Genomic DNA, 23470 nt, shown 5'->3' on the forward strand with positions numbered 1-23470 from the left:
ATCTCTAGGATGTCTTGTATTCTCTGTTGATTGACAGAGATAAACAAGTAATATCAAATAGAAAGAGATTAGACAAGTACTCCTTTTGAACAACAATGTGCCGTTCCACGAATTCACTCTTAGAAATGAAAACTCCCAAAATAAAAACATTACGGAGATGAGTGTCCCTGATATTGTGAATAGATATGCAACGTAGAGAAACAGCTGGAAGTAATTTTAGTTCTTTCTGAATTTGCACTGAATACGAAAAATATCTTTTTGGGAATCAATGTCTAAAAATGATACAAGTTTCAATGAATTCTCGACTGAAAACAGGACTTACATGTGTGTGAAAAGGGACAAATACAGCACAAATGATGGGAATGTTATCACAAATAATCACTGCTACAAGTCCATATTTAACATTTCTTTCATATATTCTCGATCGTTTTGTTCCGTTTTTCAGATCGTATTTCTCAATTCTCTGTTTCACTTCGAAAATGATTTCGATCATTAATAAAACAGAGAATAAAGTTGGCTGAATCGATATCCATTCAAAATTAAATACTTCTGATTCATAAGCAATGAAAGGGAATACAAGTAAGAGTAACAAGGAAAAAAGTCGGAATGAAAATACCAATTGAAATAAACAATCAATTGGATCGTCTTCAGCCATGGAAGATTAGAAGACACAAATCAAGGGAATCCACGAAAATCGGTGAAAGTGTGCACAGACGAATGCAAATTCGCGGCGCAGTTTGAAACCGTAGTTGTTTTCTCCGATTTTCGTGGGGTCCCCAAATCAATCAATAGAGTAGTCAGAAGAAGAGGGATGAGCAGATGCATTCAATAAACAGAGGGAAATAAATGGATGTTTTACGGGAAGATTAGGTGGTTATTGAACAGAAATCAATGGTTAAACACAGAAATTCATACTGTATCACTTTGGAGAACAAGCAAAAACATAGGGAAACGTTAACACTTCGAGTTTAAATATTGATTTCAGTCTGTTAAATGGAAATGGAAATTAACTCTTCATTGTAATTTTGATGACAGAAAAGTTTATTTTTCTCAGTTTAGGAAATATGAGATACAGTATGAATAGGAAATCTGGTGTACCGGTTGAGAAAGTAAATTAAATAATTGCAGAAGTTAGTTATGGAAAAGATTATTGCTAAGATAGTAAAGTGATTTTCACAATAGTTGTAAGAAAAGATGGATAGTTGATATCATATTTCTGACGAATTATGTTAGTTTTGAGAGTTATAAAAATAATCTGGACTCGAAAAATAATTTTAAAATAACAGTAATTGTACAAAAAATAAGATTTAGAAGGAGGGGAAGAATTATTGTACAGTAATAAATGTGGAGTTGTGATTATATAACCAATAAATGGGAAGAAGTGAGTGTTAGTGAAGAGTTCTGGTCACTGAGTAAGAATGGGAAGCACGTGAGTGATATTAGATATTTTGTTGGGGTCTCGGCTTCCATCTGAGCTGGATTAGGCTGAAATATAAAAAGTTTTTTTGAGTTTGAGGCTTGAACAATTTACCTGTAGATGAACATCAATAGTGGAGCGAAGAGGAAAATTGCATCGAAATACAGTTCTGGGATAGAAATCTCATATGCGTTGCGATAAGTCCAGACAAAAAGGATAGCAACGAATAGAGATCCAGCTCCAAAATATTTTGCCGGATTGAAATTCCTCAGTTGGGATGCTGTCTCGTCGCCTGAAAGAGTTAGATAAATAAAACAAACAAAGTTTCAATCATTACAGAAGACCAATCCTAGCAGCAGACATTGAAGAAGTGTCTTCGATTCGCCGTTTTCGAGAAGGAATGTTCCAAACATTAGTGAGGAGAAGAAGAAGAGGACGAAGGCGCGGATCCAAGGGCGTCTCTGAAAACAGAAATCGGTTCTAATACTTTCAGGATTTTTTTTTCGATAAATCAGAGCGCATGCACAAAACTAACCGACCCGAATCATCAGGAAAACAGCAAAACGTACAGTTAGGTACTGTAAGTTTTCAGAATATAGATAGCATAGAATACTGGAATGTTGGTTACCATTGCAATCATCAATCTAATAAATTCACAAAATTAACGGCATGGCATTTGAAGTTTTAAAGCAATTCTTGGAAAATCAATAGCTTCTGAAACAATATTGTTTTCCAACTTTTCTGAAGTTTGGATATTACCTTGTAGATGAAGCTGTAGAAATCACAGCATGCACCACAGAAGCTTGAGAACCCGATCGACCTAAAATGCATAGTTTTGTTAATGTTCTCTTTAACAAATAAAACTTACGCGCATGGGATAACAATTTGATCCAGCCGGTTCTTGTGAAGAGGGATGTTGTTGAACTGTTTCACAGCAACAACCACAGTAGCAACAAACACTAGGATGATTGATAGAACGTTGAAAAGCTTTTTAATTTTGTTTCCAACAACATCCTGTCTCTGCTCTCCTACAATCCCATCAGCTTCTGGCATCACTAGACCCATTTTCAGTTGACCCATCATGTTTTTGAGATTCGCAACTTCAGCCTTCTCAATAACTTCTCCATGCTTGATTAAATCCATTTTTCGAAGAATGCTTTCACACGACTTTCTCTTCTTTTCGAAGCACATCTTCATAATTTTCCTCTCCCTTTTCATTCTTCCGATATCCCTGTACGCAAGGGCCAATTCGTCCTCTGTTTTAGTAAGTTGTCTATTCAGGTGAACTGAATACACTCCAAGGGCCAGAATGAACGAAGTGGCCACAGCGAGTGGGAGGAGCCAATACTGTTTCGTGTCCTCCTGAAGATGGTCTTCTCCCGATGATGTTGTATTCGGAGAGTCGTTGATGAAGTTGTCATTTTCTTCCCCTCCTTCATTGTCCACCGAGCTGTTCAGAATATTGTCGATCTCAAGGTCATCTGGAGTTCGGACATCCTTCACTGGTGTCACTGCTTCATTGTCTCGTTTGTCTTCGAGCAACTTCAACCTTTGGTGTTCAGTTCGATGAACTGAAAAAATAACAATTATACGATTTGTTAATGGAAAAGAGATTCATCCCCGAGTTAGCAGGAAAATATCTCTAACATAGAAACTTGCCTGAAAGAAGAATGGAGACAATGACGCTGAGGAGAAGAATGATGAATTTCATCAGAAACAACCTGGTAGACCTTTTTTTAAATTGTACTTTTTGCCGAACAAATTTCAATAAAATACAGAGCCAGAGTAATATATCACTGGAAAATCGAAAAAAGAAGGACTGAAGAAAGTAGATGAAATACAGATTTATTGAATAAAAAAGAAGAGACATTTGAAAAAGTTTTTGATAATGAAATGAATTCGGAAATACCGAAAAATGAATTCTGTAGATGGTGATGGGGTTTAGATGAAGATGGTTCAATCTGGAAATGTGCACAGTTATCAATGAAACATTCATGCTAACTCACGCAGTCGTCTTGATCATGTGATAGCAGTTAACCGTCTCGAAAGACATAGGATGATTTTGAGTGAGAGGAAGAAGACGTCGCAGATGACCGACAGAGCAAAATTCTCAATTTCAGATTCAAATGTTGAGCTCATTCTGGAAGAAGACCTGAAACTATGAATAAGGTTTCTGATTTCGAATTCTAACAGTGAAAGTATGGAATACCGTATCAAGTAATTCGATTGAAATCTCATCTGGAATCTTAGCGGGAATAAAACGAGAGAGATTAACTTGGAAAGAGGTTACTGTATACCAGAGTTGCATGGAATTCCGACTTCCGACTGCCGGGCATTTTTCCCACTCCGACTTCCGACTTCCGAGTTCCGGATAAGAAATTTAACTTCCGACTTCCGGATAAGGATTTTCACTTCCGACTTCCGACTTCCGTTTTAGAAAAAATCACTTACATGCAACTCTGCTGTATACCAAACACTCTATTGAATGAAAAGCTAAAATTTCTATGAAAATATAGAAGTTTCAGATGAGAACGTTCACTCTATACAATTCAATAGACATATTCGGAATTACTGTGCATCTTGGATATTTCCTAGAGTAGAATCTGTAGAATCAATTGGAAAAGATGCTTAAAACAAAGATAACAGGCTTCAGAATATATCGTATTATTTTCAGAATTGGAAAATATTACGAATGGGAGGAAAAAATAGAAAAGGAGAATCAGGACGTGACCATGTGGACGGTTTCAACGGCTTTCGACTTGTTTTGTTTCGTTCCGAAGACCTGGTGGAAGTGAAATTCTGAAAAACCTACATTGTTTCCCAACGGTTTGAGAAGGAATCTTTTCGTGTTCTTTTTCGATTTTAAATGTATCGAATGTTAGAAACATTTTATTAAATAATTATCATGAATATCACTGTTTCGATGTTAATAAAATTGGAAAGAACCAAGCTACACGTTTCTTCTTTTTGTTGGATAATCAAAAGAAGAACACACTTCTTCGAATCAAATATTGATATACTTGTTTGGAGATCACCAGTTTCGCTAAATATTCCTTCAAACGTTCTTTGTCTTCAAGTAAATACTTTTGATTTTAATTGAGTTCAAGTGTTGGTTACTGCCATCCATATCTTTCGTTCACAGAGCTGTAGGTATAAATGTAACATCCTCAGTCTAGAGACTTCCTATATGCAATTCGAATTCAGAGAAACAATGCGGAATCAACTTATTTTCAAATTCTTCTTTCTTTGTCAAACAAAGAATAAATTCTCAGGTTTGTTGAGTCTACTCTTTGAGTTTCTGATATAATTTAATGTACTTTATAACTGTATCTGTTGTTCACAATCTTTTTTTCATCCTCTCTTTCAATAGCCCTCAAGATTTCCATCTCCCCACGCGCACGCAGCTTCCTTCGTGCAGTCGCTTTAACAACTCACAATGACTGGTTGTAACGTCAAATCAACTACACTCACCTAGTCATTCAACCTAATAGTGTCAGTAATGGTTGAAAGTTCAAGTTTAATGAGTGGGTTTAACGAAAATAACTGTTCAGAATTTTCAGATTTTATAAAATACAAAAACTGACGTTTCTTTTGAAAATAGAAACCTGATGTTTTTTAGAAATGAATGTTTTTGAAAGAAATTGTAAAACGAATGTTTTTGAAAAGGGAGAACAGTTATTATCGATTGGGAATAATAAAATTCGTGAAGATTCCGACGCGCCAGCCACTTTTATCCTGATATCGCCATCCGAACGTCAATCGTTTCTCAACATTCTGAATGATTTTTGATTGGAAAAGTTTTCCACTAACAATCAGCATTGCACATGCCGTTTAGCGAGAAGATGTCGTAAGACTTCTTCTCACCAATCGGCATATGTCTAAATTACTGAAGTTAGAGTATTCCAACCAAAAATCGATGAGAACGAAAAGAAAAGACGGGCGCAGACGCAGAATAAACTGATTCACGATAAAAATGCCTAAGCTTCGTCGGAATCTTCTACGGCTGACAGAAATCGAAAAAAGGTTCTAGTCTGTCAGGCGTTGTTGAGTCTGCTGTTTTGGTTGAAAGCTTCTGAAGATTTCTCTACAACTTGTCAGCCTCCCAATAGTCTAGAGGAAGCAATTATTTCAAATTTCAGCAAAAATCAATAAATATTAAGAATAAGCTTCAAAAACTGAATTGCATTCCTCCCGCCCAGACTATCAAAAGGCAAACGTTTCGGTTAATGTTAGAGAATCAAAAAAGAGCAGTACCCATCGAATTTAAAATAAAAAACTCATTTCTCAATGACTAAAAATATTAATAAATTATCAGTCACTGCAAACTTGCACAAATCGCAATAAAACGTTCGAAAAACTAGTGATAATAAATGGGGCAATCGCTACCTCACCCCGGAGGATAGAATGATTAATTTGGAACTGCATGACGGCGATTTAATGTTGCATTTTCCCGCAAAAAATTGTTGTGGCGCGCGCGCCGACAGTTGAGGAATAGTGTGGGGTCTTGTTGCGAAAAATGAATTACTGTAGTTATCTTTTCGAACGTTTCTTCCTTAACTTCTGAGCAAAAAACTTTCCAGATAAATAGTATTTAAAAATTTCTTTACTAACACACGATTTTTAAAGAATAATTTCTGATATTTTCTGTTCATTTCATGCAGAAATTGAGAAAAGACATTTCACGAAGATTTTCTACAGTATATCAACAATTTTTGCGGGAAAATGCGACATCAATCTGCCCCTTTCGCCGTCATGCAGTTCCAAATTAATCATTCTATCCTCCGGGGTGAGGTAGCGATTGCCCCATTTATTATCACTAGTTTTTCGAACGTTTTATTGCGATTTGTGCAAGTTTGCAGTGACTGATAATTTATTAATATTTTTAGTCATTGAGAAATGAGTTTTTTATTTTAAATTCGATGGGTACTGCTCTTTTTTGATTCTCTAACATTAACCGAAACGTTTGCCTTTTGATAGTCTGGGCGGGAGGAATGCAATTCAGTTTTTGAAGCTTATTCTTAATATTTATTGATTTTTGCTGAAATTTGAAATAATTGCTTCCTCTAGACTATTGGGAGGCTGACAAGTTGTAGAGAAATCTTCAGAAGCTTTCAACCAAAACAGCAGACTCAACAACGCCTGACAGACTAGAACCTTTTTTCGATTTCTGTCAGCCGTAGAAGATTCCGACGAAGCTTAGGCATTTTTATCGTGAATCAGTTTATTCTGCGTCTGCGCCCGTCTTTTCTTTTCGTTCTCATCGATTTTTGGTTGGAATACTCTAACTTCAGTAATTTAGACATATGCCGATTGGTGAGAAGAAGTCTTACGACATCTTCTCGCTAAACGGCATGTGCAATGCTGATTGTTAGTGGAAAACTTTTCCAATCAAAAATCATTCAGAATGTTGAGAAACGATTGACGTTCGGATGGCGATATCAGGATAAAAGTGGCTGGCGCGTCGGAATCTTCACGAATTTTATTATTCCCAATCGATAATAACTGTTCTCCCTTTTCAAAAACATTCGTTTTACAATTTCTTTCAAAAACATTCATTTCTAAAAAACATCAGGTTTCTATTTTCAAAAGAAACGTCAGTTTTTGTATTTTATAAAATCTGAAAATTCTGAACAGTTATTTTCGTTAAACCCACTCATTAAACTTGAACTTTCAACCATTACTGACACTATTAGGTTGAATGACTAGGTGAGTGTAGTTGATTTGACGTTACAACCAGTCATTGTGAGTTGTTAAAGCGACTGCACGAAGGAAGCTGCGTGCGCGTGGGGAGATGGAAATCTTGAGGGCTATTGAAAGAGAGGATGAAAAAAAGATTGTGAACAACAGATACAGTTATAAAGTACATTAAATTATATCAGAAACTCAAAGAGTAGACTCAACAAACCTGAGAATTTATTCTTTGTTTGACAAAGAAAGAAGAATTTGAAAATAAGTTGATTCCGCATTGTTTCTCTGAATTCGAATTGCATATAGGAAGTCTCTAGACTGAGGATGTTACATTTATACCTACAGCTCTGTGAACGAAAGATATGGATGGCAGTAACCAACACTTGAACTCAATTAAAATCAAAAGTATTTACTTGAAGACAAAGAACGTTTGAAGGAATATTTAGCGAAACTGGTGATCTCCAAACAAGTATATCAATATTTGATTCGAAGAAGTGTGTTCTTCTTTTGATTATCCAACAAAAAGAAGAAACGTGTAGCTTGGTTCTTTCCAATTTTATTAACATCGAAACAGTGATATTCATGATAATTATTTAATAAAATGTTTCTAACATTCGATACATTTAAAATCGAAAAAGAACACGAAAAGATTCCTTCTCAAACCGTTGGGAAACAATGTAGGTTTTTCAGAATTTCACTTCCACCAGGTCTTCGGAACGAAACAAAACAAGTCGAAAGCCGTTGAAACCGTCCACATGGTCACGTCCTGATTCTCCTTTTCTATTTTTTCCTCCCATTCGTAATATTTTCCAATTCTGAAAATAATACGATATATTCTGAAGCCTGTTATCTTTGTTTTAAGCATCTTTTCCAATTGATTCTACAGATTCTACTCTAGGAAATATCCAAGATGCACAGTAATTCCGAATATGTCTATTGAATTGTATAGAGTGAACGTTCTCATCTGAAACTTCTATATTTTCATAGAAATTTTAGCTTTTCATTCAATAGAGTGTTTGGTATACAGCAGAGTTGCATGTAAGTGATTTTTTCTAAAACGGAAGTCGGACGTCGGAAGTGAAAATCCTTATCCGGAAGTCGGAAGTTAAATTTCTTATCCGGAACTCGGAAGTCGGAAGTCGGAGTGGGAAAAATGCCCGGCAGTCGGAAGTCGGAATTCCATGCAACTCTGGTATACAGTAACCTCTTTCCAAGTTAATCTCTCTCGTTTTATTCCCGCTAAGATTCCAGATGAGATTTCAATCGAATTACTTGATACGGTATTCCATACTTTCATTGTTAGAATTTGAAATCAGAAACCTTATTCATAGTTTCAGGTCTTCTTCCAGAATGAGCTCAACATTTGAATCTGAAATTGAGAGTTTTCCTCTGTCGGTCATCTGCGACGTCTTCTTCCTCTCACTCAAAATCATACAATGTCTTTCGAGACGGTTAACTGCTATCACATGATCAAGACGACTGCGTGAGTTAACATGAATGTTTCATTGATAACTGTGCACATTTCCAGATTGAACCATCTTCATCTAAACCCCATCACCATCTACAGAATTCATTTTTCGGTATTTCCGAATTCATTTCATTATCAAGAGTTTTTTCAAATGTCTCTTCTTTTTTATTCAATAAATCTGTATTTCATCTACTTTCTTCAATCCTTCTTTTTTCGATTCTCCAGTGATATATTACTCTGGCTCTGTATTTTTCAAATGAAACTGTAATTAATTTTCTTATCTAATCGTAAGTGTTTAGAAAATGAGATTCTTGATTTTTCTGAGCGTGATCGCTTTGATCGTCTCTCTCACTCCAGCTCAAGCCTGCCCAAAGACTAGCATAAACGTCATGGCAAATAAAAGTAGAATTCTGTCAGGTATGAATTTTGTCATTAATTCAAAAATTCAATTCTTTTTAGTGATATTTGGCGTCTCATCTGAACAAACCGATCGAAATGATGATCACCAAAAAGCGAACAAGGTTCCAAGCCGAAACACAACATCAATCGAAGATGGGTCTTGTGAAATAGATCAGACTTTCATTGCACTAACAGTGACATTTACTTTCATTCTCGTCAGCATCGTCATTTTCTTGATCTTCCTCTGTGTAAGATAATGCATAATTTGCAACTTTAACTGAGGTTTTACCCATCAATCTTGAAACATGTAGGCACTAGACTGAGTGAATAAAAAAACTTAAAATACTCATTCGAACCCCTTATTCTTAAAACATTCCAGATTTATTGCAAATCAAACGACCAGCTAATCCAAAGAGAGATTGATGCGAGAACAACAGCGGAGAGTCGGTTGAGAGATACGGAAGAAAGGTTGCTGGCGGAGACCGGAGAAAATGAAGAGACCAAGGAGAAACTGAATGAGGCATTGGAACTGTTGAGCAAATTGATTCCAAAAATGGAGAAGCTCGATGCTCAAGGAGCGCAACAAACTGAGTTGAAAAGAGAGTGCCGAGAAATCGCTGAAAATCTGAAAACGACACTTGGAGAACCACTCCCTGTGGTAATTTTCGGAGCGGAATGGAGACAAAAAGGATTTCTCGTGCCTCTCTTCGCTGTTTTCATGAGCACTGCAGTTGTTGCTGTCGTCCAGTCAAACAACATTCCAGCACGGGCGAGCTTCTGGAGTGTTACTCTCTACTCCATGGCGTAAGGTTCTTCTAGCTCTAAACACCGAAGAATATTCTTTATTTACAGATCCATCGGCTTCACCAGCATGAGCGGAGCAATTTGCGATATGATGGAGCCTTTCTTGAAGGTTATTTACAGTTTCAAACTATGAAAATCATATTCAGAAATGATTCTGAATCATCTTCTTCCAGTGGGGGCAATATTCTGTATATAATCAACTTTCTGTATTATTCTCTATTCCTGCTCAGTTTGCTATAATATTCACTGTATTCTAATCTATGTTATTAGCAGTTACTCCGAATTTCGATTTGAACCGGGTAGGTCAGCATGTTATATAATTCTTTGTTCATTTGTGAATGGTCAATGCAATAGAGTACATCTGCTCGAAAAAATACCATTCACCTGCAAGGAAATTCATAATTTGTTATTTTCAGATCAGCAGGACACCTTCGAAAGTAGCCGTCTTCGGAGTCTTTGTCTTACTGTCTCTGTTCATCGCTAAGAAGGAATTCGCATATGCTCGCGAGTCACTGCCACCGTTTGATCAATCCTCAGAAGAAGACATGGAGCACATCAAGAACATGACAATTTTCTTCTTCGGATTGATAAACTGTAATATCCAAGAACTGATCTGATCATTCAACTGATTAATTTCCAGGTCTGGTGGTCTCCATCAGATTGGATAAAGCGAAATATGCGAAAACATTCGTGGCGATGTTCCTCTTCTTCTGGATTGGCACCGTTTCTGCATACCGTACATTCCTTGGCTCATACAGTATCGCCGAGACATTGATCAGTATTATTATGTTTTTTGCAGCGAGCGCTTCTCTTGGCTCACTTTTTGTAAAATATCACTAATGCAAAGTTTTAAAATTTACTTACTGTCAATTAGTTTTCATTTATAACATTTCCAGTTTTTAGTTTATTTTGTACTCACATTTTCTCCAATTTTTCATGTAAATATTTTATCTATTTTCTTGATTATTAATGTCTTTATTCTCTCTTTCTCTCACTCTCTATTCACCTTTTTCCTTCATTACCATCGGACATCTGGTGTGACACACTCATTCACCCTCCATACAGAATCGATTGTTTCTCAGCTAATTCAATAAAATGAACATACAGAAATATGATGATTATTCTAGCTGTGCTGCAACAGCAACTCACACACTTACAGTACTCTTTTCATGCTATCAAATGTATTTCTCTATTATTGCTGATAAGTTTTCCCAAAGTCCAAAATATTTGAATTTTTTCTCATTCTTTCGATTATCCACTGCTCTCACCGCCTGTGTTGTATTTGGAATTAAAGCAATTTGTCTTCTGATAGATTATCTATCTGGGAATAGAGATTTGAAGAGTTGTAAACGAGATTTGCTGATAGGAACAGGAGGAATTTTTATTATTTCTTCAATTACTCATTACATTATCTACAATTTCGGGCACACACACGGGGTAAGTTCATATAATTCAGATGAAAATATCAATAATTAATTCGTATTTCTCATTCTTTTCAGATGGCTTACTGCAGCTGTTTAGTGTGTGTGTACTCGTCTTCTCTACTAACACTATTATTCATTTTTCCAGTTAATCAAATTTGTTTTCTGAATTGGGAATATCACTTGGATCTAGCAAAAGCTGTTTTATTCTTTCAGTTCTTAATAGTCTTCCTTTTTAGTTCTTTCATATTTTCTCGATACGTATTACAATGCATTTTCCAAATATGCATAATATACTCAACTGGATCACGAAATGTCGATATATATGCGGTTCTAATTGGAAAACTCGAGTTGCGTCCAACTGTAAATCGAGTTGAACCAGGAGCAGAAGTTGTTAATAAGTTGAAAGAAACAGTAGAAGATTCAGGGAGTGACGATGAATTAGAATTCGAGGAGAGAAAAGTGTTTAGTATTAGAGAACTGCAATGCAATATTTGTTTGAAGAAATACAGTAGTGAATCAAAGAAACGAACACCCAGAATTCTGACAAGATGCGGACATACTTTATGTCAGAGATGTGTGGACACTATTTCGATAAATCGATCAGTAAAATGCCCATTTTGTAGAAAATACACATATATTTTAGGTGAGTTTTTGATTCGAATTAGACCATTGAATTCTTCTTTTTCCCAGGATATGAGCTACTACTCAAAAACTACATAGTACTTGAAGTGATTCAAGAAATGAGGAGTTTGGAAAGAAGCGAATTGAAACGGAAAAGAAGAAACAGCATTTCGTAAAACGCCAGAAAATCGTACACTTCATCTCTTTATCAATTATGCATTTTCAAATTTTTGTAATTGAAATCATTTCATTTTTCATCGTCATTACACGGATACCGTACAACCTCTAATAGAGGTGCCCCCCCAAGAGCAAGAGTTCGGTGCACTATATCTCAACGCTCTTGAGAGATATCAAATTTTTATGTTCAACGATTCTCTTTAATTTTATTGCATATCACAAACTGTTTTATATGTTATTCAAACTTTTTTACCTTGTTCTAGATTTTTCATGTTTCAATCTTTCTGTAACATTATAACTCGCATGGTTATCGTCTGTTCTTCCCATAAAACATTAGTTTATTTCCCTCGGTTTTGAGGTTTTCTAGACTTTCTTTTAGAATGACTTAATTCATTTTGAGGCACAAGGCATTTCCGTGTCCAATTCTAATCTGAAAACTGTGTGATCTATCTGTGAGATGTTATATACAGTACCGGACAAAAAACTATCAACTTTGGCTGTTTTCAGTGGAAAATGACCAACTTTGAGAGTGTGCCATAGTAGTTCTGATTGTCACACCAAGAACATTTTTAATGGATCATACAGATCAAGAGTTGAACTCCATTTTTGTAGTTGACAACTTTTTTGTACGGACACTCCCTAGCAAGTTACATATCGACAAAGTAATTTCTCCCTCGAATTGACCAATTTCAGTGCAAATTAGTGCAATTTTTGAGCTGTCGCCTTGAAATGACCATAACTCTTTAGGAAGAGTCCGTACAGAAAAGTTGTCAACTACAAAAATGGAGCTCTACTCTTGATCTGTAAGATACTTTAAAAATGTTCTCGGTGTGACAATCAGAATTACTATGGCACACTCTCAAAGTTGGTCATTTTCCACTGAAAACAGACAAAGTTGATAACCTTTTTGGCGGTACTGTATGTGTGGGAAGTTACTCATTTTTGTCTTCAAAATTCACTTTTACAAACTTCACCACGCTGGAAAAAATAAGCAAAGATAATGGATTTCACGTTTCCTTATAACCAAAAAACGCTGTATTTCCTTCCCTCCTTTCATGAATTATTTCCATTTTCCGTTGGTGTTAGTTTACGAAAAGAAGAAAGAATGACTTCTGAAGTGGTTCATTTCACAGGGTTCGTTTTATCTTTTTTATCTAAAAATAGAGAAATTTCAGTCAAGAACATCTTCCTCCTGTATTGAAACTTATCGCTGATTCGAATTATCAGTTTTCGACACATAAACACGCGAGTGAGAAATCTGAAGGTTAGAGAGGAACATGACTTTGGGACACTTTGAAACTGTGAAATTTCATGATGGAATAGTTGCGAAACGTCTCAGTTTCTAAGTGAACTTATTAAAAACCAAAAGAAAATCATCCAAGTTTCAGATGGAACTTATCACGTCTATACAGTGACAATGGCATGTGAACCTCTAATAAACGAAGTGATATCAACTGCTCGTAGTTGTTCAAATATCAGAGATCAAGTACTCGTTAGTCAGATTAAGAGTCTGACAACCAGTGAGAAGAAGAAGAAAAAAAACAAGTCTCCAGTCGTCCATCAAATGAAAATTTTGAAGGATTCGGCACATCCAAATCAGTATTTTATGTTGCCAGATGCCTCTTCTTCTGCTGCTTCTTCAATTGCCACATCATCTGATTCCTCTTCTTTCACTTCGATTCCAACACGAACTGGGTCGGCGACAAGTGTCAAAAGTACGGGAAAAGCGCTGACGATGGTTCATGTCAAGTTCATTTTACTCTATCTTGATGTTTGTAAGAGACGGTAATTGTTGAGTCCTTTCATTCAACAAATTGTTCTAATTCTCAGTGTCCAATCAAACTTCGTAGACGAGTTTTCATCTGACACTCTTCTCCAGGACGTCGTCATCAACTTCCAACAACTATGCAGTCGCCAGTAAGATCTCCATCTCATAATCTCTCAAATTTGCCTTCGTGCAGAAATTTCAGACTTCGTGGCCAAGAGTTCCAACCACGCCTTGCTTATTGTATCGGAGAAGTCAGTGAGAAGAATTCGAAGCCAATTTTGGATTCAGATTTGGGAAAAAGTTTGGCTCAGTTGGCATCGACTAACTCGATTATTCAGTTCTCGTTGATTGCGGATAATGTGAAATATGTTGGAGAGTGAGAAGAAGGAAATGGAATCTTTCTGAATTTTGATTTGAGAAAATGAAGTCATTAAACTGTAATTTATTTTTTGAAATTATTCGAGAATATTCCGGAGAATTGTACCTATGACAACAGAGCTGTGCGGAATTCCTTCTTCCGACTTCCTTTTAACAACATTTACTTACGACCTCCCGCTTCCGACTTTCGTGCAAAAATTTTACAAAAATTTTCGAATTTTCGACGGAATTTTGGCGGAATTTTGATGGTTTTTGATGAAATTTTGTATGAAAATAACGCCAAAATTCGTTTTCAGTGATGACTAGAAAAAATTTCCTCAAATTCGTCATTAACTTCCGACTTCCGAGTTCGGAACCAAAATTCCGACTTCCTTCTTCCGTCTTCCTTTTTCAAAAATTTTATTTCCGCATAACTCTGTTGGACAAGTATACATCAAACCATCAAAATGAACAATATTTTTGTGTTTGCCGAATTTCTTCCCGAGGATCTTACAAAAACGACGAAAAATGAAAACCAGATTGGGAAAGTACAAAGTGCAGACACGAACTTTCAAACTTCACTAAAGGGACGAAATCTGAGTTTTTTTAAATCTCAATACCGTAATCCTGAATCTCTTCGTTTCTCGAATGTGTCAACTTACAGTACCGCCCAAAAGGCTATCAACTTTGTCAGTTTTCAGTGGAAAATGACCAACTTTGAGAGTGTGCCATAGTAATTCTGATTGTCGTACCAAGAAGATTTTTAATGGATCATACAGATCAAGGGTAGAGCTTCATTTCTGAAGTTGACAACATTTTTGTACGGACACTCCCTAGCAAGTTACACACTGACAAAGTTATTACTCCCTCAAAACGACCAATTTCAGTGCAAATTAGTGCAATTTTTGAGCTGTCGTCTTAAAATGACCATAACTCTCCAGGGATTGGTCGTACGAAAAAGTTATCAACTACAAAAATGAAGCTCTACTTTCAATCTGTATGATACATTAAAAATGTTCTTGGTGTGACAATCAAAATTACTATGGCACACTCTCAAAGTTGGTCATTTTCCACTGAAAACAGACAAAGTTGATAGCCTTTTGGGCGGTACTGTATGCATGAATTGGAAGATGTGACCTTTAGATATCACTATGGAATATAGTCAACTGACATTTCAACCATTTCGAAATCTGGACATCTGGACGAACAACAACGAAAACAGGCAGATAGCAATCATGTTTCTGAGAAGAACAAGTCATGAGTTCTTCTTCTTCTTCTTCCAATTTCTCGATTCTTCTCTCATTTGTATCCAAAGAACAATTAAATGTTTACCCCCTTTTTACATATTCGAGAGAGTGAAGAGACGCAGAGAATACCATCTAGTCAAGGACACTGAACGTACCAATTATTCCTTTCCTATCGATTTTCGATATTTCTTGAATTCAAAACTTTCAGATCCTTCAAACATGACTTCTGCTGAAGTCGATATCTTTGTAAGTTTTCAGTTTTCAACTTTCTTCCTTTTTCAATATCAGATTTTCAGGAAATCCGTCGTCAAAAAGTGTTCACGACTATCGAGAGTATTGGAACTCAGAAATCTGAAATTGCAGCTGCACTACGTGGATTGGGAGTTGGAAGTGTGGAAGATGACGAGGTTGGGAGAATTGCTCATGATCAATAATGATCTCCTTTTTCAGGCCGTCAAGTATTCAATCGAACAACTGATGGCTGCCTACGATGCAATTTGTAGTCAAGAGAAGCTATGGATGGAACTTCTGAAAGAGATAAATGAACTGGAAAAGAAGGAAGAAAAACAATGAGTTGTCAAAATTGGAACAAAAACTAATATGTTATTTAAAGAATAAATAAAAATTATATTACCAAACAGAAAAAAAACCTCGTAGGTAACAGAAAATGAGATTCGAATCATTTAAAAACAACGGGGGAAAACAAAACAAAGATATGTGTCTGTTCATTTATCTGTATGTCCGATGTCCACGATCTCTTCCACTCGTCTTCTCACGAACTGGTTCAGCGATTCTGGATGCTTTTGGAAGATCTTCCTTCTTCTCCTTTCTTTCTTCTTTTCGTTCTTCTTTTCTCTCTTCTTTTTTCTCTTTTCGAGATGAAGATGATGATGAAGCTGGTCGTGGTGTTTCTTCCAAATCGAATTCTATCGCTTTTCTAGAGCTTTTCTTCTCGTCTTTCTTCGGAGGAGCTTCCGGGAGCTGAAAGACAGGAATCTAGAATAAAATCATAAGTTTTCATGAAAGCTTACCGTTGGACCAGCCACTTCTTTTCTCTCTTCCGACTTGCTCTTCTGTCTCTGATCTTTCAAAATCTTCTGATCTTTCTGTGACTCTCCATTCTCTTTATGCTGCTTTTTCTCCTTTTCCTTCTCTGATCTTTTCTCTTTTCCAGACGGATCTTTATCCTTTCTTTCTCGACTCTTTTCCCTCTTCTTCTTACTTTCTCCTTTCTCAGAATCTGTATCTTTAATCGGCTCCTTATCATCTTTCTTTTCTTCTTCCGGACGTTTCAAACGATCCCCAATTCGTGTCTTTTTGGCTGGCGGAGGACTTGGAGTTATCCTTTCTCCGTCTTCTGTGCTATCTGACTCTTTTTTGGGTTCCTTCGGAGCAGATGGCGCGGACGTTTTCTGAGACTTTAAGAAACTATTTATTTAAGATTCTTGACTTTAACTCACCCCAGGTCTCTTCTTCCTCTCCTTATTCTCATCTGACGTCGTCTTCTTTTCAACTGTTCCAGATGCTCCTCCATTCTGTTGTACTTCTTCTTTCGTTGCCTTCTCCGCAGATGTTCCATTCTTTTTCCCCTCGACCTTCAGCTTCTTATCTGCTGGTTCTCCATCTGTTTTCTCTGTTGTTTCTTTCTTTTTCGGCTTCTCAGCAGTAGAAACTTTTTTGTTCGCAACATTAGCATAATCCGAATTTTGTGCGAAGATCTTCACATTTCTCATTTTGAGTTTTCCAACATAAGAAGCAGCTTTCAGTGATAGATCATCTCGTTTTCCTTTCTCTCTATCTTTCAGTTTCGTGGCAACAGTCTCCATTGTAGTGACGCAATGCGATATAACAGGGAATCCAGAAGTCATTTTGGTCATCATTATCAAACTATTTCGAATGAGAACATAATTCGAGTCTTCTTTTGTCAAAACAGCTTTGAACATGTACACGAATCTGTTCTGCCATCTGTAGCATAACTTTCGGAACGTCTGATATTCAATTGCTTGTTTTGTGATCATTCCAGGGAATCCAGCACATTCCTTCTCAAAAATTTCCTTTTCAGAATGCCACCTTTGAGACATAGAAAGAAGAATCTCGAATAGGCAAGCCAAAGAATTTGCTTCGTTTTCAGTGAGTCCAGCGATCAGAGCAATAACGTTTTCGAATAGCTGAAAGAAAAAAATGATGAGATGCAATTCCAGAACTAACAGTATGCATACCCGATCCATGATAACTATGGTGGGAAAGAATGGCGTTCGCATTTCATGAAGCATTTTGATGAATTGTCCACAGAAAACTGCATCGAGCTCCGAGAAAATGGCACGTGGAAGAATGCACTGCTGTATGAGTACTTCGATAACCGCTGGAAGTGCTTAATATTTGGCTCGTAAGCTATATCGATATTTTCTACTTACAGTTATGAAACTTCTCTTCAATCAAAGCATCCTTTCGATTCGACAACCACGCCTTATATCGTTCCACGTGTTCCACCTGTCTCTTCTGTTCTTCTCGCAGTTTACTCTCAAGTTGCTTATCCGTTTTCTTGCCTTTACTTCCATGATTATCTTCTCTTGATGCCTTCTTTAATGCTTCTAAAGTTCTGTCATAAGCAGATGTTGGTACTTCGATATCGTACATTGTAAGCATCCAGAAGACAGCGAAGAATCTGGAAAACATGAATTAGATTTGCTGACTTCTCACTTTCTAAATTTTACCTAACAGGAGCAGTTTCTTCCATTCCAGGATACACTTCTTTCAACTCATTCATCACAATTTCCACTTGCGATTCGAGTGCATTCGTGAATATTTCCGTCTTCTGGTGAGTATCCAAACGTGCTTTTTGTCCTGCTTCATCAACTGCAGCCTTCGTTGATTTCTTCGCCAAATCATAGTTATCCAAAATCTTTGAGAAGAATGTGGGTCGTGCCAGACACATTGTTGCCTCCATTCCCAGAGAGAACTCAGAAAGAAGCTCACGCACAGAGGGAACTCGTTTCGCAAAGTCCTCATTTCTCATGTAAACACTCAAAAATGAAACCAATTGTTGGAATGTATCACTGCATTGATCAACCATTTTTCCGGCGAGTTTCAATGGAAGTGTTGCACTTTCATTATACATAATGTGTTCTTTTTGTTGAGCAATTGAAATACACAATCCAACAGCCAGATCTCCTTTCAGAAGAGCATCTCGAAGACGTTGTGCTGCTTTTCGATTCTTTGTCGCCGTCGAGTATCCACCAGCTTCTTGTTTCAAAAGATCACCGCCTCCGAGTGCTTCAATTTGTTCTTTTGTTGCTCCACTGATACTTTCAATCCATGACATGTTTTGAATGATTTCTCGGAGAAGAAGCATATCGTAACTCTTGCATAATTTCAGCTGATTCAGAACGTAATCCAGCATTCCATTCAATTCTAGTGGATATCTACGATAGAGTGATCCAACGAGAGTTCCGAGAGCTTGAAGCCAAGGGGAAATTGTAGCATCTGTCGATTTGAGAGCCTGTTTTGATGGATCCGCGAGTTGGGAAATGATGCAGTCTGAAAATATTAAATCCAGATATGAGTTAACTTTCAGAAAACTTACAAGTTAGAACATCAAACTCCAAACTTGTCAAATATCTCAAACTGTCTACGACTGGACCGATGAAATTATCGAAAGTTTGAACTTGACTGAGAAGATAAGAAAGTACTGTAGATGGATGAATGTGGCACAGTTTTCCTAGTTGTCGACCCATCATTTTCACTGTTTCTTTCGAGAGACGTCTGAAAACAAATGAAGATAAAAGTATTCAGAAGATACCGACTTACTTTAGAACGTATTTGGTCCTTCCGTGAATTTTTCCCTTCATAATATGCATTTCGGGGTGTCGAGCAGTCTCATTATTCCACTTCGAGTACATCCAATAACGCCATGAATACGGGAATAGTTGAAGAAGTTGCCAGAGTTCTTCACTCAATGCAACATTCGTATCGGATAGAGTTAGAGAAGGTAGAAGGCATTCAGAGACAACTTCGATGAAGATTTGATTCACTGAAAAATGACTGAATTGAGATGGCAAAAGAAGAATTGAAAATCCTACATTTCTCATCTTTCGGCAACTCATCTTTCTCCACTTTCTGATAATATGCAGTCAATAGCCGAAGAATTTTGATATTTGTAGTTGCTCGATACGCCAATCTTGGTCCCAAGTAAGCGAGAACACTGGCCAATTGCCCGAGATCATCCCAACTTTCAATCTGCAACTTTTCAATTCGTTTTATTAACTTGACACCTTTTTCATTCAATACTCACTGGTTTCAATCCATTTCCCATATCATCGAATACTGGTTTCTTGGATTTCGTCAAGTCTCCGAACAGGTTCAATGTACAATTCTGACGATAGAAATCGTCGATGGCTCTCTCGATGATCTTACAAAGTGCACGACAGAGACGGGGACTCGCTTGAACTGCATAGTATTCTGGGAGACGGTCGATGAGCATTTGAGCTTGTTTCCAGTTTCCATTCTCGAGAAGAGCACATGCAAGACCGAGTTTTTGATTGGTGGAGAGGACTGATTCTTCATTGAATCCTTCGGAAAGTTTGACGTCTTCGTCCTCTTGGAGTTGGATTACAGTTGTGAAAGAGATTGTTGATGTTGCCGCAGGTCCCATTCCATTTTCCTCGTATCCTCTCGAATCTAAAATTGGGATAGACGCCGTCGAGATGGTCTCCGCTTTGGATGCTCTCTCCTGTGCATTCGTCATTCTTGCTCGATGTCCCTCCTTGATGGCTTCTAATTTCGGAATCATATAAGCCAGAATCTTCATCAAATCGATCATTTCGTGTTGAATAAGATATGCAGTCAACACATACAACGAGTACGGTGTCTTCTTTTTATCCGACTGATAGAATGTGTATTTGAATCCAAGAATTGAGCATAGGTACTCTGGAACCACATCGATCTCTTTGAGAAGTTCAATAAAGAAGAGTTTTTGTTTGGGAAAGATTTCGAACACTTCCAGAATGATATCAGTGACACGATTCGGATCCAAATTGAATTGTCCGATCAGAGATAACACTCGATTTTTGATCACTTTCGCGTAGTCGTCATTCGATTGACCATTCTCTGCCGACTCCATCAGTTCTGTTATTAATTTTGAATATCCTTCAGATTCTTCTCGGAACAAATTGAATTTTGCTTGTTTGAAACTGAGAGAAGGAGTATTATTGAAGGTTTTTTTGCAACGAATCGACTTACTAGACTTTGGTTTTGAGTCGAATCAGCGCCTTATTGTGATCATCTTTCTTGTAGCAGTCGAGCTCGAGGCGGAGGATTTCTTCGGGGATGATCGGAAATTTGATTGATTAGAAACTAAGTGAAGATAGAAATATGAACTTACGGTGTTCGTGAGAAGGTGAACGAACGACTCGAAGTTAGCCTTCGACGTACTCGCGTTCTCCGCGAACTCGCTCTCCGGCTCTGTGAGCACGAGCACGTCAATGAGCTCCGAGCTGATGGCTTCTCGATCACTCTGCAATGAATTTTCTATTTAATTCTGCATTTTGAGACAAAAGTCATTATTTTTGATTAAAAAAACAACAGATAGATCAAACATGTGTGGAAAGGTGTACTTTAAAATGAACTTTGAGCGTCATTTCAATGGAAGTTGTACAAAGACCTTTATTTTTATTTAATTAGAAAGTTTTCAAATGCATACCTTCTCCACCAGAATCCTCTCAAATCCCTCCGCCGGGCTTATCTTCATATGGACAATGTCGAGACATAACTGAGTTAATGTCTCGAACATTGCCATTTTCTGTGTTGTTTCGATCTGAAAAACGAAAAAAAATTGTAACATAATTATCGATTAATTGCGAATAAATAACAAGGTATAAAAAGTAAAAATTCAAATGTACAGAAACCAAGATAAAGAATTAGTTGGCACACAGCCAAAACGAAAAAAAGAAGAAGAGTAGGAGGACGAGAGAGTGTGTAGAAACGAGAGACGGATGGAAGAGAATAACAATTCTAGGCCAGCAGGATAACGGTGTAAAGTGTGAATGTAGATTAGAAGATTAGTATTGAGAGATCTATTTAATCTTTTTATAAAATGACAATTTCCTTCGTTACTCTTCATGATCGAGAGGATCTTCTTATGAAAAGTGCCACGTTTCTGAATACGGTAAGTTGAGTTGACGGGTTATGGTACTTTTGAAAATTTCTTAGTTTTCAAGATGAAAATTTTAGGAATGGCCACGTAGTATGGGCTCCCGTGAACATTCTCAACGGAAATCGTGTCGGCAGACGCCGCCGATGTCATTTCTATTGCTGGAAACGGAAACAGATGAGATCATTGGGCATTCAAGAGTTACTCGTCTTCCGAATCGGTAAGTTGATTTTCTGATTCTCAGCGGATAATTGAATATTAGGAAAATCGGAATTTATTCAAAAAACTCCTTTTTGTCCGGAAAGTGTTAAAAAATCTGAATGTTTAGAATGTAGATCTGCACAACTTCTCTTAATTTTTCGATTAAATTTTATCAACTTCTTAGCTTTCAACTGAGCTACTGAAAAATAGAATTCTATTTGAGCTTACCAATTACATAGTTTTGGCAAATTTGGTTTCGGTAGGAAGTTTCTGAAATCTCGGTTCCATTTCAGTGGTTTTACTACCTATTCTTCACGTCAATGAAAAACTCCTCATCTGAAATATTCCTGTTTTCTTCTCATTCTTCCTTTCCAAAACCTAGAAACCATATCTTTCTTTCTAGTGAAACCGCTCTCTGGATCGAATCAGTGATGATAAAAAAGGATCAGCGAGGCCGCGGACTCGGTAAATATCTGATGTTGGAAACGGAGAAATGGATGATGGAAAACGGATATGATGAAGGTTTTCTGGCAACTGAAGATCAGTGTCGTTTCTACGAATCAATTGGATACGAGAACTGCGATCCAATTGTTCATTCGACAACTGCCACGTGTGTTTTCGCAGCAATGGATCATTTTCAAGTGAGTTTATTCAAGATCAATGAATGAAATAATCAGTTCATACATTTCTCAATAAACAAATCATAGAACTTATTCCAGAACGCTGCTGCCGCCAACCCATCAATCCCTTCCACGTCTTCATCATCTTCTACCAATTCTAGTACTTTTGTCTCTTCTTCTGCTCCAATTCCACCCCCTCCTCCTCCTCCCAAAATGGTCACTCGATCTACTTCTCCCATTTCGAAACACATTGACGTCAATATTACGGACCACCAATACATGAGAAAACGGATTAAACCATTTGATAAGTAGTCTTTTATGTTGCAAATGTGCACTTGTTATTTCTTTTTTTATAGGTATTTCTACTTTTTATTGACTTTTCGGCATAATAAAAAATGTAATTTTATGAATTACAATCGAAGAAAAGAGTTGTTTGATGTGAAGACAAATAGAGAAAACTGTCGGAAATTACAGAAAAATTAGGGAAACGAGTTTATGATAGAAAGAGAGGGGATATGAAAGATAGAAGAACCTGGTGAAACGGTCTGACAGGGAGGGCTCAAAACCATAAAATTCCTAAATAGAGGCTACTAGACGATCTGTGTGGGAGGGACGAGGGAAAGAAAGAATGGATAGTAAGGAAAAGGGAAAACGAAAGGGAGCTAACAAATAATAAAAACGAGTTGATTCCGGGAGAAGGACCGATATCGCCTAATGCGAAAACGGTTAGGCATTCGGGAAGTGGAAAGAATAAAGGAAAACAACAGTAGGTACAAAACAGGTCATTCTGTGCATGTATACAAGGAATCATTCTGTGAATGCTTGAAGATAAAGATAAAAGAAAAAACAGAAGAAAACAAGAATAAACGCGCAAAGCGACGACGCATTGAGTACTATAACGATTATAGGCAAAAAGCAGCCAACTATTTGATGAGAGATTATTGGCCCAATGAAAGTTTGGCACCAGCGGAAACAAAATAACATTACCAAAAAGAGATAGGGTGGGAGCGAAAAAGGAAGGAAGGATAGGAAAGAGGATGGAAATATTGGTTTCAAAACAGACAAACTACCGTAGTCCACCTCGAACTTGAAAAAAAAACAATTTATGTGGGGAAGGAATACTACCGAAAC

At 37.1% G+C, this 23470-nt stretch overlaps 6 protein-coding genes across 6 annotated transcripts; 4 read left to right on the top strand and 2 right to left on the bottom strand.

Moving 5' to 3' along the window:
• Positions 1–1439: 1439 nt before the first annotated feature.
• GCK72_010732 (uncharacterized protein) lies at positions 1440–5291 on the bottom strand (the record flags this gene model as incomplete). Its single annotated transcript, XM_053728006.1, has 6 exons — positions 1440–1485; positions 1532–1709; positions 1755–1878; positions 2177–2237; positions 2286–2988; positions 5228–5291. The coding sequence occupies 6 exons, from the start codon at positions 5289–5291 to the stop codon at positions 1440–1442; spliced, it is 1176 nt and encodes a 391-aa protein (XP_053587583.1).
• A 3584-nt stretch (positions 5292–8875) lies between these two features.
• On the top strand, positions 8876–10616 carry GCK72_010733 (uncharacterized protein; the record flags this gene model as incomplete). Its single annotated transcript, XM_003111711.2, has 6 exons — positions 8876–8990; positions 9033–9220; positions 9352–9776; positions 9825–9885; positions 10193–10370; positions 10417–10616. 6 exons carry the CDS (start codon positions 8876–8878, stop codon positions 10614–10616), a joined length of 1167 nt encoding a protein of 388 aa, XP_003111759.2.
• A 2799-nt stretch (positions 10617–13415) lies between these two features.
• On the top strand, positions 13416–14146 carry GCK72_010734 (uncharacterized protein; the record flags this gene model as incomplete). The annotated part of the gene is made up of 3 exons (XM_053728007.1): positions 13416–13783; positions 13829–13915; positions 13960–14146. The coding sequence occupies 3 exons, from the start codon at positions 13416–13418 to the stop codon at positions 14144–14146; spliced, it is 642 nt and encodes a 213-aa protein (XP_053587584.1).
• A 1443-nt stretch (positions 14147–15589) lies between these two features.
• GCK72_010735 (uncharacterized protein) lies at positions 15590–15943 on the top strand (the record flags this gene model as incomplete). The annotated part of the gene is made up of 3 exons (XM_003111768.1): positions 15590–15616; positions 15667–15777; positions 15821–15943. 3 exons carry the CDS (start codon positions 15590–15592, stop codon positions 15941–15943), a joined length of 261 nt encoding a protein of 86 aa, XP_003111816.1.
• A 156-nt stretch (positions 15944–16099) lies between these two features.
• On the bottom strand, positions 16100–21164 carry GCK72_010736 (uncharacterized protein; the record flags this gene model as incomplete). Its single annotated transcript, XM_053728008.1, has 13 exons — positions 16100–16351; positions 16402–16782; positions 16831–17538; positions 17590–17732; positions 17785–18035; positions 18085–18907; positions 18954–19132; positions 19178–19400; positions 19450–19606; positions 19662–20559; positions 20609–20670; positions 20751–20882; positions 21069–21164. 13 exons carry the CDS (start codon positions 21162–21164, stop codon positions 16100–16102), a joined length of 4305 nt encoding a protein of 1434 aa, XP_053587585.1.
• Positions 21165–21461: 297 nt separating this feature from the next.
• On the top strand, positions 21462–22651 carry GCK72_010737 (uncharacterized protein; the record flags this gene model as incomplete). The annotated part of the gene is made up of 4 exons (XM_053728009.1): positions 21462–21533; positions 21599–21738; positions 22123–22360; positions 22439–22651. 4 exons carry the CDS (start codon positions 21462–21464, stop codon positions 22649–22651), a joined length of 663 nt encoding a protein of 220 aa, XP_053587586.1.
• Between the last annotated feature and the right edge of the window lie 819 nt (positions 22652–23470).

The sequence above is a fragment of the Caenorhabditis remanei genome, chromosome III, assembly GCF_010183535.1.
Source record: "Caenorhabditis remanei strain PX506 chromosome III, whole genome shotgun sequence".
NCBI lineage: Eukaryota > Metazoa > Nematoda > Chromadorea > Rhabditida > Rhabditidae > Caenorhabditis > Caenorhabditis remanei.